This window comes from Siniperca chuatsi, linkage group LG16 (assembly GCF_020085105.1).
Source record: "Siniperca chuatsi isolate FFG_IHB_CAS linkage group LG16, ASM2008510v1, whole genome shotgun sequence".
NCBI lineage: Eukaryota > Metazoa > Chordata > Actinopteri > Centrarchiformes > Sinipercidae > Siniperca > Siniperca chuatsi.
Genome location: NC_058057.1, coordinates 27,973,167 through 27,986,337, shown reverse-complemented (window position 1 = coordinate 27,986,337; position 13,171 = coordinate 27,973,167). Strand labels below are relative to the sequence as shown.

Below are 13,171 nucleotides of genomic sequence, written 5' to 3'. Positions count from 1 at the left end.
TGGATGGATGGATGGACTGGAAATTTAAGCTACTCTGAGTTACATAAGCCCCGCCCTCAGGGAGGAGTCTACCTGAGTATCTGTTAATAGCTACTTTCACCTGAAACTGACCTAATAGTTTCCAAGATGGCCCAGTAATCAGTAAAAAGCCGAAACGTCTTGATTCTGAAAACAGTGTCCAGATGACTACGACTGAAACCTTTTCTACGATATATCGTAGAAATGTACGATATCTGGGAGGCGTTGTTTTTTTCCTCCTGACTCAGCTGCTTGTAATCATGGTCTGAACGAGATGATGTGAGTGCAGCAGCCTAAATTAATGGTAATTCATGGTCCCCAGTGGATGAATCTTATAGACTTCTTATTCAAAATGGACCAACATGTTAACATAGTAGCATGAGCATGCTAACATGCTAGATATTAAATTCTGAACATCAGCATGTTAACGTCCAGCAGCCACCAACTTTACATTTTTTGCATCGATGGAAGGTAACGTCTAAGAATAGCAACAGTTTAGTTTCCTGGTGTGCAGGGAGGACGACAGCGCGACTACAAACCTTTCGTTTTGTTTCTAAATGTCTCAGTTTTAAGTGAAATGCTTAATTTGACCGTGAATTTGTCTCCGCAGCAAATGAAGCAGGAGAGACGCCGCTGGACGTCGCCAAACGTCTGCGAAACACTCAGTGTGAAGAACTGGTGAGAAATGTTATATATGTTTTATATTTGTTATAATGTCGTCTTTTTATGTGAGATTAGAAGAGCTCTTTGTTTTATGCATCTCATTTGCACAGAAGTCACTGTTAGCTGATTTATAATTTTATATGTGGAGTTAAATTTACCTGAGTTAACTACAGTGAACAAATATAAAGTTAAGCCCTGTTTCACTTTAATGAAGTGAGTTTACCTAAAGTGAAATAAGCTAAAGCTAGGCTAAGATGAAGCTAAGCTAAATCAGACAAAAGTAAACCGTTGTTGGTTAAACTGAACTGGACCTGAATAAATTACACAAAATAACACAATAAATAATAAAACAATAAATTTAAGTAAATTAGAGAAAGGTAAGCTATGATAAATAAAGCTAAATTAGGCTAGGCCAAGCTACGCTAAGCTAAGTCCAAAAAGCTGAGACTCAGTGATTGTTCAGAAGGTTTTTAACAAAACAAACGTAAAGTAAACAAAACTAACACAAAAAACTGAAAGTTACGTTAAGCATCGTTAGCTGGCAACACATCGTGGTAGTGTTAATTCAATTTAAAGGTCCACTTACGCGCTTATATAGATGAGATGCGGCTGAAATCTCAGAGATTATGTTGTCACAGATATCGTTTCTGTTGTTTCCTGTTTGCTGCTAATAATATTGGTAATATTAAGAGATTATTGACTGTTTTTATTGTTTTTCATGTGCATTCGTTTCCGACTGTTTCTCCGTTTTATCTTATTACCAGCTTTTACAAATCAAGACAGATTCGTTGATCTCGTATTAAAACCACTGCTGTGTGTGCGTTTCAGCTGACTCAGGCTCAGACGGGAAAGTTTAACGTCCACGTTCACGTCGAGTACGAGTGGCGCCTCCAGAATGAGGACCTGGATGAGAGCGAGGACGAGATGGAGGACAAGGTGAGCTGGTTTTATGTTAAACAGCTTGCAGACGTGTAGCTGTTAAGGTGTGTAACAGCCTGTTTCCTGCAGCCGATCCCTAACCGGCGCGAGGAGCGTCCGGTCAGCTGCTTCGTGCCGGGCAGCGGCCCCATGCAGCCCAACCTGGCAGCGCTGGCCCGGGACGCCGCCTGCCTGGCGCGGGACAAACAGAGGCCTCAGGTCCCCAGCATGATGATCAGCAACGAGACCTACGGCACCATGATGGACCTTAAGCTGCCGCCTCCGGGACCGATACCCCCGCTGCCACCCAGAGTGCCAAACAGAGGTCAGACAGTAACTCTGTTTCTGGTTTAAATAAACTTTATTTCACAAAGAGCTTTACAGGAAGAAGGAGAGTGGGAAGAGGAATTCCACTAAATAAAAAAGCAAAGAAAAACCTTTAGCTTTCAGCCTCGACCCCTGACCTTCTCCTCCCAGAGGTCAGAGGTCAACAACCCCTTTAAACACAGAGAAGCTGAATGTTTTTGTGGCATTTTGCCTTTTATTAGTTTCATTTTGACGGGACACGAAGGGAGAAAGATACAACAGACAAACTCGTCTCAGTGTGGCTGCTCATTCCAGCTCTCTGATTGGTTACTAGGAGTGTCCGTCAGCGTGTATTATCCAGCGCCTGGACAAAGTCAAGTCTAAAGATTAAAAAAACGCTAAGCAAAAACTATTTACAATAAAATAAACATTTAAAAATGAGCTAAAACAAGAAAAGGAAGTGAATTAGAGAAAGATACAATGACGGAAGCTAAACAATGCTAAGCTAAGCTAAAAAGACTCAGTTCAATGCAGCTGCAGTTAAGTAACAACACAATTAGCATGAAATAAACTAAACTCACATTTTTTGAGTTCATTCTTGACCTTTGGGACGAACTATGTCCACGATGACGGCTGGAATCGAACCGGGGACGCTACAGTTACGTGGCGTAAGGCCACGATATATATAGGCTGCAATTTGTCATTTTGATTGATAAATGAAGTGAAACTCCTCAGCTGATCAGTGTATTGATCCCCCTCCTTTGATCCTGTTTTGTCTCCCTGCAGGTTTGGGACAAAGTAAACCGGCTGCCATAGAAACCGTAGGAAGACAGCGGTCGTCCTCCGACCCCCCCAACCCCGTAACCCCCGAGAGGAACTCCTCCATGTACGGTGAGTCACTTCCTGTTTCCTTCTTCTCTGCTGATTTGACTTGATCTGATCTCTTCTGTCTCACGCTGTGGTTTCTCTCCTCCTCTCCCAGTGCTCCCAGCAGCTCCTCCTCCTCCGGTGAACAAGAGGTCCAGCATGTTGGAGACCAAGACCCAGTCAGCCAGGAACACCCCCCTCCCTCCTCTCCCTCCCCCACCAGCAGCTGGGCTCCCCCCATTCATCCCGGCGCCTCCAGTCCCACCAGCACCCACCATCCCACCAGCACCCTACTACAAAGCTCCGCCCCTCCCCCCACCAGTCCCCAGTCACCAGACCAGCAGACCACCGGGACCACCGGGACCACCAGGACCCAAGTCCCCCAAATCACCCACAGGGTACATACTGCACCAGACTGTACTGGTCTCTACTGATCTATAGTTGTTTGGTTAAAACTGGTTTGTACAGGTCTGTGCTGCTCATTACTGGTCTGAACTGATCAGAACTACTGGTTTCTCTTTCTACTGGTCGGTACTAGTACTACTATTCTGTGCTGGTATATACTGGTCAGTACTGGTCAGAACTGGTCAGAACTGGTCGGTACTGGTCAGAAGTGGTTGGTACTAGAACTGGTCAGAAGTGGTTGGTACTAGTCAGAAGTGGTCAAAACTGGTCAGAACTGGTCAGAAGTGGTCGGTACTGGTCGGTAGGTCAGAACTGGTCAGAAGTGGTCAGAAGTGGTCAGAACTGGTCAGTACTGGTCAGAACTGGTCGGTACTGGTCAGAACTAGTCAGTACTGGTCAGAACTGGTCAGAGGTGGTCAGAACTGGTCAGTACTGGTCAGAAGTGGTTGGTACTGGTCAGAAGTGGTCAAAACTGGTCAGAAGTGGTCAGAAGTGGTCAGAAGTGGTTGGTACTGGTCGGTACTGGTCAGAACTGGTCAGAAGTGGTCGGTACTGGTCGGTACTGGTCAGAACTGGTCAGAAGTGGTCAGAAGTGGTCAGAACTGGTCGGTACTGGTCAGAACTAGTCAGTACTGGTCAGAACTGGTCAGAAGTGGTCAGAAGTGGTCAGAACTGGTCGGTACTGGTCAGAACTGGTCAGTACTGGTCAGAAGTGGTTGGTACTGGTCAGAAGTGGTCAAAACTGGTCAGAAGTGGTCAGAAGTGGTTGGTACTGGTCAGAACTGGTACTGGGTCAGAACTGGTCAGAAGTGGTCGGCTGTACTGGTTTCAGTCAGTTTTATTGAAAGTTTTAACTGAAACTGTGAATTTATTTTGTCTGATTTCAGATCAGAACTGGTCTCCACTGAGACCGGTACTCAGGTCTGTACACAAATCTTTCAGTCAGTTTTATTGACACACACAACTGAAACTGTGACACATTTTGTCTGACACAGATCAGCACACACACACCACTGACACACACCACGTCTGTCAGGTCCACACACTACACACACACACACACACACACACACACACACACACACACACACACACACACACACACACACACACACACACACACACACACACACACACACACACACACACACACACACACACACACACACACACACAGTTTTAAGCTCCTGTGTAAAATAACGATCTCTGTCTCAAGTTAGAGGAACAAATCAAACTCTGCGTTTCTGTCCGTAACCTGCTGCTGTTCCTCTCTGCAGGCTCACACTCCAAATCCCCCCAAAGTCCGGCTCCTCCAGCACCCAAACCCAGGAGCACCTTCTCTGTAAGTCCTCAAACTCAGCAGCAGCACAGACAGACAGGGGTCAGGGGTCAGGGGTCAGAGGTCAGGGGTCAGAGGTCAGGGGTCAGCACAGAGACATGTAGTCTGTTAAACAGAAATTATGACTCAGTAACTCACAATCTGCAGGAACAGGACAAATCAGCTGTGAAAGTATATAAATACACAGTATATATACAGTATACACGCGTGTGTGTGTGTGTGTGTCTCTGTGTGTCTCTGTGTGTGTGTGTTATAATGTGTGTGTGTGTGTGTGTTATAATGTGTGTGTGTGTGTTATAATGTGTGTGTGTGTGTGTGTGTGTGTGTTATAATGTGTGTGTGTCTCTGTGTGTCTCTGTGTGTGTGTGTTATAATGTGTGTGTGTGTGTGTGTTATAATGTGTGTGTGTGTGTTATAATGTGTGTGTGTGTGTGTGTGTGTGTGTTATAATGTGTGTGTGTCTCTGTGTGTCTCTCTGTGTGTGTGTGTGTTATAATGTGTGTGTGTGTGTGTGTTATAATGTGTGTGTGTGTGTGTGTGTGTTATAATGTGTGTGTGTCTCTGTGTGTCTCTGTGTGTGTGTGTGTGTGTTATAATGTGTGTGTGTCTCTGTGTGTGTGTGTTATAATGTGTGTGTGTGTGTGTGTGTTATAATGTGTGTGTGTGTGTTATAATGTGTGTGTGTGTTATAATGTGTGTGTGTCTCTGTGTGTCTGTGTGTGTGTGTGTGTGTTATAATGTGTGTGTTTCTCTGTGTGTCTCTGTGTGTGTGCGTGTGTGTGTGTGTCTGTGTGTGTGTGTGTGTGTGTGTGTGTGTTATAATGTGTGTGTGTGTGTTATAATGTGTGTGTGTTATAATGTGTGTGTGTGTGTGTGTGTGTGTGTGTGTGTGTTATAATGTGTGTGTGTGTGTGTGTGTGTGTGTGTGTGTGTTATAATGTGTGTGTGTGTGTGTGTGTGTGTGTGTGTTATAATGTGTGTGTGTGTAGAAGCAGAAGCCTCAGAGAGTGAAGGCCATCTACAACTGTTCGGCTGATAATCCAGACGAGCTGACGTTCAGCGAGGGCGAGGTGATCGTCGTGGAGACGGAGGAGGACAACGAGTGGTGGGTGAGTGACAGCTACGCCTCCCAGACAGGAAACGCATCATCGCCCCCCTCTGACTGCAGGTGTGCAGTCACCTTGGCCTCTGTCCTGAGCCGTGCTCCCTGCTGTGTTTCAGGTCGGTCACGTCGAAGGAGACCCGGCCAGGCGAGGAGCGTTTCCCGTCACCTTCGTTCACTTCATCACAGAGTGACGTCGCCGCACAGGAGTCACGCCTTCCCCCCGTCACTTCCTGTTCTCCACCCGCACGGCTCCGCCTCTGCAGACGTTACGGACTCAACGTGGTCCTCTGTCCTCTGGACGGACCGGGAAGCCGGAGCCCGACCTGAGACCCGAACCTACCCGCTACCCAAAAACACTGACGCTGCTTTTCGTTCCACCTGACGGCTTCGTGCAGCCCCGCCCGTGACTCCGCCTTTCCTGTCCGTGCCTTGTTCAAACTCACACAACTTTATTTTAAATGTAAAAGTTTCCAAAGATCCTTAAACGTGTCGGGGCGGGATTTGAGGGGAGTTAGTTTAAAATGATCCAGCAGACTTCGTATAAACATCTGCACCGCGTGGCTCCTTCACACGTGAGCCAGACCTGGTCCCGATGCGCTGCAGGTCCCTGCGGCTGGTCCAGCATCTGGAGGAGAGACTGAAACCGGCAGAGCGGAGGCTGTCCGCGTACTTTTGGCCATATAGCGTGTACGATATTGTTAGACAGAGTCTGAGAAGCTCTCGGCGACGCAGCCCGTGCTGCTGGTATCAAACCTGTGACGCTCCACTCCGGCTGATCTGTGTTTCCTGAATGTTCTGACTGAAACAAAATGGCCGACGATAATTACTGTAACAGGAAACTGCACGAGAGGAGGTCCGCTGGGATTCTACCGTGCGCCGCTTCTGATAACGCAGCGTCATTAAAAACACCCGACGTGACTCCGCTGCGCACTTTTCATGCACGTCCTCCATTTTCCATCTGTTTATTTCCCTTTCTCGCGTTGTTCGCCATCATCTCGCCATCTCTGCCTTCTTGTGATTCGTTCCCTCCGACCGTCACGTTCCTGACGTCCACAAACGTCCAGTTTACTGAGAAACAGAACTGGACAAACTGGAACATTTTGGAGTTTTCGCTTCATAAATGACGATGATTATTATATATATTATTATATTATCGATGTTTATTTGTCAGTCGATCAGCTAATCAGTTAATCGATTGAGGACTTCAGCTCCACTTTCCTCCCGTCACCAGCACCGATCCATGCGACAGTAAAGTCACCATTAATGCTTTTATGCAGCATGTTTTACGTGAATAACTCAGCAGCGAGACGTTTCGGAGCGGCCCTGCTTTCACTTCATCAAGAAACAAACAGAAAAAACCGCGAAGCCAGTTTCCTTTCAGGACAATACGAAATATCTGAAGCGTCATGACAATAATGCAGTGGATTATTTATATAACACTTATCAAAGCCAGTGATCACAAAGCGCTTTACAGAAAGCGATCAATAAATAGCAACACAGTAAAATATCCACACACACACTCACACACACGTCAAAGGGGGTTTCTGGAAACTACTGATCACTTAAAATTATGATTTATTACAGTTGAATTTGAAACAGTATTAACATTTAGATTAATATGTCGTGGTCTGTGATTTAAGACAAAATTCTCATGTTAACTGAATAAAAACCTATAACGTGGAGTTTAAGGCCTGATGAGAGTCCTGCAGCAGGTCCAGGTCCGGCTGGAAGTGTCGGGGGTCAGCTGCGAACACGGAGTTCACTAATCGGGGGGGAAGTGGTTGAAATGTTGTCTGAAACTGTGGAAATAAATGAGAGTTGAGAGTTTTGGTTCTCTGGGAGTGTACTTCCATCTGAGCTCAGTTAACAGAGGGATGTCCTGCGGCGGCGGCGTCCTGCGGCGTCCTGCGGCGTCCTGCGGGACTGGCCTGGCGAGCGGCTGTTTGCGTCCCTGAAATATATTTCTGCAGCTTTAATAAGACCAAGATGAGACTGGAAGTATCGCACGAGGGCCAGCAGCTAAAACCTGGACCTCAGAGTGTGTTTAGGAGCAGCTCGAACTTCCCCAGTGTCGTCTTCTTCTTCTTCTTCTTCTTCTTCTTCTGTTTTACTGGCGGGCTACAGACCAACGGTAAAGGTGCCGCCCCCTACTGTACCGGAGTGTGTAACATCATGACTTTAACCAAAACTAACAAACAACAGAACTTTATAGAGATGTTATATTCTAGATATTAAACCTGTTTCTTTTAAATGTTTGAATAAAGCCCTTTGAGCCTGTAAGTGTTTCTCCACGCCAGCGCGGAGTCCCGTCCTTCGCCTTCTGCCCTACGTTCACCTGATCATTTCTTTTATGGCATCTCTCCCCTTACTGCCGTTACTCCCTGACGAGTTAGTGACTTTGCTTCTGATCTCCCAAAACAAATTTCCAAAATGTCGTTCATCATTTTTGTTTAGTGCATTTTCAGCGAGTTTATCAGCAGTCTCATGTCCCTCTGGTCCAGCGTGAGCTGGTCTCCAGCACAAACGGGCGTCTGTTCCCGGTTGCTGCAGATTCAGCGGGCTCATATAAACCTCCATTAAAACATCCTCTCGGACCGATTCTCCCGACTTTGCACTGCGGCGGCACTTTACCCGGTTTAACCTCCTCTGCCGTGCGCCCTGAGAGCCAGTTTATATACCCAGCCCTGCAGGTTCCTTACCTGAGTGTTTTGATCCATCTGTAAAATATTAAGATAATTATATTCTTCACATACTCTTGAACCACGCACCCAGTGTTATCCTTCCTCTCGGCCCACTCTCTTTCCTTTGGGTTGTGGAAATATCCAGGGGGCAATGCTGCTATGGATCACTGCTGTGTTGTATCTCATGTGTACTGTTTCGCCTTCTTGTTAACGTCCCAGCCAAAACCTTCACCAGGAAACGTTGTGTTGTGTAAGGAGCTTCCTCCTCCTCCTCCTCCTCCTCCTCCTCCTCCTCCCTGGATTCTGACCCAGTATGTTAGAGATACCTTAGTTCTCCTCCGGTGCAGAGGCAGTCCACTGGATTCAACCAGCACTGCTTTACAGTTTTCTCCAGTTGCTAACGAGCTGTTCAACACTGAAACCACATTTTCAGAACTCTTCACTCAGTCAAACAGCTGATCTCACCTACAAAACAAAACACCGGCAACACTTCTCATTCAGAAACACACATTTCATTCACACACTGACCTGAAACACACTAACAGCAGGCAGCGTCACATGACGGATGAACTCTTCTTTTTTACAGTTTCACTGATTTTCCACATAAATACTGTAACACAGTTTCACTTTACTGAAAGCATCTGAAAAACGAATGCATCAGAAATTAATCAAAATTTCATTTTTTTACATGAACTTGAAAATTAGAACCAAAAGGTGAAAAAAGAGGGGAAAGCTCCAGGGCTGCAGTGATAATAAAAACAGAATAAATAAAATACTTCCTGCACATTACTGCAACAACATGTGCAGCTGTTCGTTACAGTAAATCACAGCGATGCTTCCAGTCTGCTCTCTGTCCTCATCAGCATCACAGCTGATAAACTTCCTGCTGGACGTCCGATCCGTCCGGCGGCCTGCAGGAGACACGTCTCCGCTGCCTGCAGGGTTTCAGTTTACTTTCAGCAGTTTAAAAGAATTACTGCGGAAATGCTCATCGTCCTGTTTTGAACGTGTGTGTGATCATTCTGAATGCAGTGTGTTAGCGTCAGAACAACGTGCTGGAAACACACAGTGTTTCGCGTGTTGTGGAGGACGAACGGGAAAAGAGCTCCTGAACTTTGAAACGTGCGGTCGCTGAATGCAAAATGGTTCCCAGTCTGGTCCGCACGGACTTCTGTTTCGCTGGCTGTGTGAAGAGTTTTGAAAATGTGGTTTCAGTGTTGAACAACGCTCGTTAGCAACCGGAAACAACTGTAATGCTCCTAAACTAGGTCTCCGTGCTCTGTGTCCTGTCCTGTCCGGTTTCTCCAGGCTTCGCTCACCTTGCAGCCACAGTCCAGAGCAGCGCTCATCGGAGCAGCATTACATCTAACACCTTTTTACATTTGGCCTCGATATCTTCAGTATGATTCTTCCAAGTGTATCTTTCATCAGTCCATAGATATTTAAACACTTGCTGTACAGTGTGAACCCCTGCTCGTCAGCTGTTCTCTCTTCGCTGAGCAGCGTAAAGCCTGATGGTTCTGCTCCTGAAGGTTTGGATCCCCAATCGTACGACCATCTCTCTACACTGCCTGTTGCTTTCTGTAAACTTTTCAACACATGTGAGCAATTTTCCAGATTGCTGCATCGCCTGCGTACACTGCTGACTGCACACCTGTCCCTGTATTTCCAAAGAAATCATTAATCACGATATTAAATAGAACCGGGCCGATGACGCTACCTTGGGGTATCCCGTTTTTAATGACAAAACCGTCTGAGGTTCCTGAAATGTTGTGTTTGATAGAAAATCCCTGATCCAGTTATGCAACCTTCCACCTATGCTTAGCTTGTTCAGGTTAATTAACAGACGCTTAACGACAAACTACAGCCATCATTTCCTTCATATTAAGGTTCTTTTCACTTTCATGACTTACTTTAATTAGAGCGTCTGCTGTCTTCCTTTTCCTAAATCTGCTCTGATACTCGTTTAACAGTCTTCCTTTTTAGTGCTGTTGGTCTTTTCCTGGTTTAGCAAATTAACGCCATCTTCCACTTCACAGGTAGTCTTCCCTCTGTCCGTAACTTATTGAAAAGTGTCACCACTGTTTCTAACGCTCCCTCTGGTAACTGACCGAACACAGCGTAACTCAGCTGATCTCGTCCCGGAGCAGAACATCCAGTCCACATCCAGAGCGGAGCTGGTTTCTGCCTCTTTACCAGCACCTTCTCACGATCTTTCAGGACTTCTTCTTTCCTTTCTGTCTCTCAGTGAGGCGATTTCCACTGTGAACGCTGGCAAAGACTCTTCCTAGGAGCTTTTTCCATTTCTGTTACTGCTGATTGGTCTCCATCTGCAAGTACTGATGTTTTATTGTTTAACCTTCTCCCGCTCATCTTTTAACCATATCCCATACACACTCTTAACAGCCTCTGCATATGACACTTTGTTTATTATTTTAGATTTTGGGACTTCTCTTGCATGGCTGCACTGTGGTCTCCTCCACACTTGCAGCATTTAACCGGCACTTCTTTCCCACACTTCACCTCCACGTCTCGCACATCTTCCTTCTCCTTCGCGCTGGCCGGCAGTACGAGCCCTTCTTTGACACGTAAAGCATCTTAATGCCGGAGGAATGGAGCTGGAGAAGCCCAGCATAACTTTTCTTTTCTTTTAAAGTCGATGGTTACTCACAGCGTTTCTGCTCTTTCTCCATTTCTTTTAGTATTACAGTTTTTTACAATCGCTATAACTCTTAACGCGGTTAGCACAACATCCGTCTTTGTAGGCTAAACACTTAACACACGTCTTGTTGCTTTGATACAAAATGCACACAGTCAACACCGATTTAAAACGCTTGAACTTCTTTTACACACGAGCTCGACCAAGACCACAACAACTTTACACTTTACAGTCAGATTTACAAACGCGTTCACGCCGCGTGTCAGAACAGAGAACATCGTGTTCTGAACGTAGCTTATACAGGCTAAAGTCAAAGCGAACAGCTGCAAACACAAATATATTCCCTGTGTTTTATCCCACTGCTAATGAGAAACAGCTGATTGCAATTATGCAAATATATAAATCGCAGCTGATCACTGCCGGGGCGGATAAGGCACGCCAACAGATTCTTCCCATGATGCCTTGCAGAAGATATCAGGTGTGATGCAGAAGAGCGGGCAGATCAGAAGATTACTTTGTTCTTTTTATTATAATCCGGTTCTTTTTCTGTTTGTATATCTTGCAGTAATGTCCTTAAATGCAAATAAAGTCTTCACTGCAGCAGTTCTGTGTCTATATTTATTTATTTTTTTACATAAACTACATTTTATAAAGCTACTCTGAGATGGTCGTTCATTTTTTTGTATTGAATCTCTGCAGCAAAGGAAACTAAATGCCTGCATTTACTAAACCCAACGAAACAACGATGTAGAGGCTTCAGAAGAAACTCAATCTGTGATCAATAACAGCTGTCTGCTGTATCAGGGCAGACCTGACTCACAGAAGACTGCAGTTTCTGTCGTTTCAGCTGCTGATAGTGTTTCTCTGTCACTGTGTTACGACTGACTAAATGTTGCTGTTGGAAGAGAACATGTGTTAGTTTATTATTGTATTTTGAAAATCAGTTTTGGGGGTTTAGTTTACAGTGTGTGACTTTGAGCACGAAATTTAACCATTTTGCCAGTTGTGTGTTTTAGGCGTGTCGGTGCGTTAAGAGTTTAGGAAACTTGTTAAATGTATCGCAGCGATTTGTAAAAAACTGTAAAACGTTTAGCATCAAGCACTTTCCCTCCACAGACAGACGGAGGTACTCCAGGTATCTAGCTGAGCCGGGTTCATGGGTTTTTACTTCTTTACCATCCAGTGTCATTTTCAGCGTTTTGTTGTTCTTGACTCGGCGCGTCTACAAGTGTCATTACCGGGTCGACCTGAGGGGGCACGGAGACAAAAAGGTGCTGCGGACATGTTGGGAGGAGGCGAGGACTCGTACAGAGAGGTCTGGCTGGACAGGAAGAGCAGAAGACTTGGAGCATGTGATGAAGAGCTGATTACGATTAGGCCCAGTTTGCTATACTTATAGGGACCGAAAACATAAAGACAGCGTGGATCAAAGGATCTGTGTTACCAGGTGAGACTCTGCACAGGTTAGCTGCAGCGATATTTCAACAGGTAGCGACTCTGTGTCGGCCCCGGCGAGCATTAAGACTCGCCTCGGCTTCATGAGGCGGGCACGTTCAGGAGTCCTGGGACACGAGATGAGATGATCCGGATCACAGGGGAAAGGCCCAGCGTGCAGACAGGTACATCAGCAGCACCTGGGAGACGTTTACACGCAGTCCAGAACTGATGTGTTCAGAAGAGCCAGTAATAATAAGCCGGCAGAGAAACTGGTCTTTGAGATCGGGGCCATGAGGCCGTAGACCACGTCCTCACGTCCTGCAGGGCGCTGACACAGGAAATGATGCCGCAGCTACGAAGAACAGAGCGGGTACAGGACAGCGTTAAAAGCCTCCCAGAGTGCGGAGACGGGGGTCCAGGATGACGGGGGTTCAGGATGATGGGGGTCCAGGATGAGTGGGGTTCAGGATGATGGGGGTCCGGGATGATGGGGGTCCGGGATGATGGGGGTCCAGGATGAGTGGGGTCCGGGATGACGGGGGTCCAGAATGAGTGGGGTTCAGGATGAGTGGGGTCCAGGATGACGGGGGTTCAGGATGAGTGGAGTCCAGGATGAGTGGGGTCCAGGATGACGGGGGTCCAGGATGAGTGGGGTCCGGGATGACGGGGGTCCAGGATGAGTGGGGTCCAGGATGACGGGGTTCAGGATGAGTGGGGTCCAGGATGACGGGGTCCAGGATGACGGGGTCCAGAATGAGTGGGGTCCGGGATGA

General features: G+C 46.5%; 1 protein-coding gene across 1 annotated transcript in view; it reads left to right on the top strand.

Moving 5' to 3' along the window:
- asap2b (ArfGAP with SH3 domain, ankyrin repeat and PH domain 2b) overlaps positions 1-3,228 on the top strand; it is a 32,583-nt gene extending 29,355 nt beyond the window's left edge. The window contains exons 20-24 of the mRNA XM_044168154.1: positions 629-696; positions 1,510-1,617; positions 1,690-1,924; positions 2,692-2,796; positions 2,888-3,228. Coding sequence (XP_044024089.1) covers positions 629-696; positions 1,510-1,617; positions 1,690-1,924; positions 2,692-2,796; positions 2,888-3,213 — 842 coding nt within the window. The 3' untranslated portion in view covers positions 3,214-3,228. The remainder of the gene's footprint in view (positions 1-628; positions 697-1,509; positions 1,618-1,689; positions 1,925-2,691; positions 2,797-2,887) is intronic.
- The last annotated feature ends 9,943 nt before the right edge of the window (positions 3,229-13,171 follow it).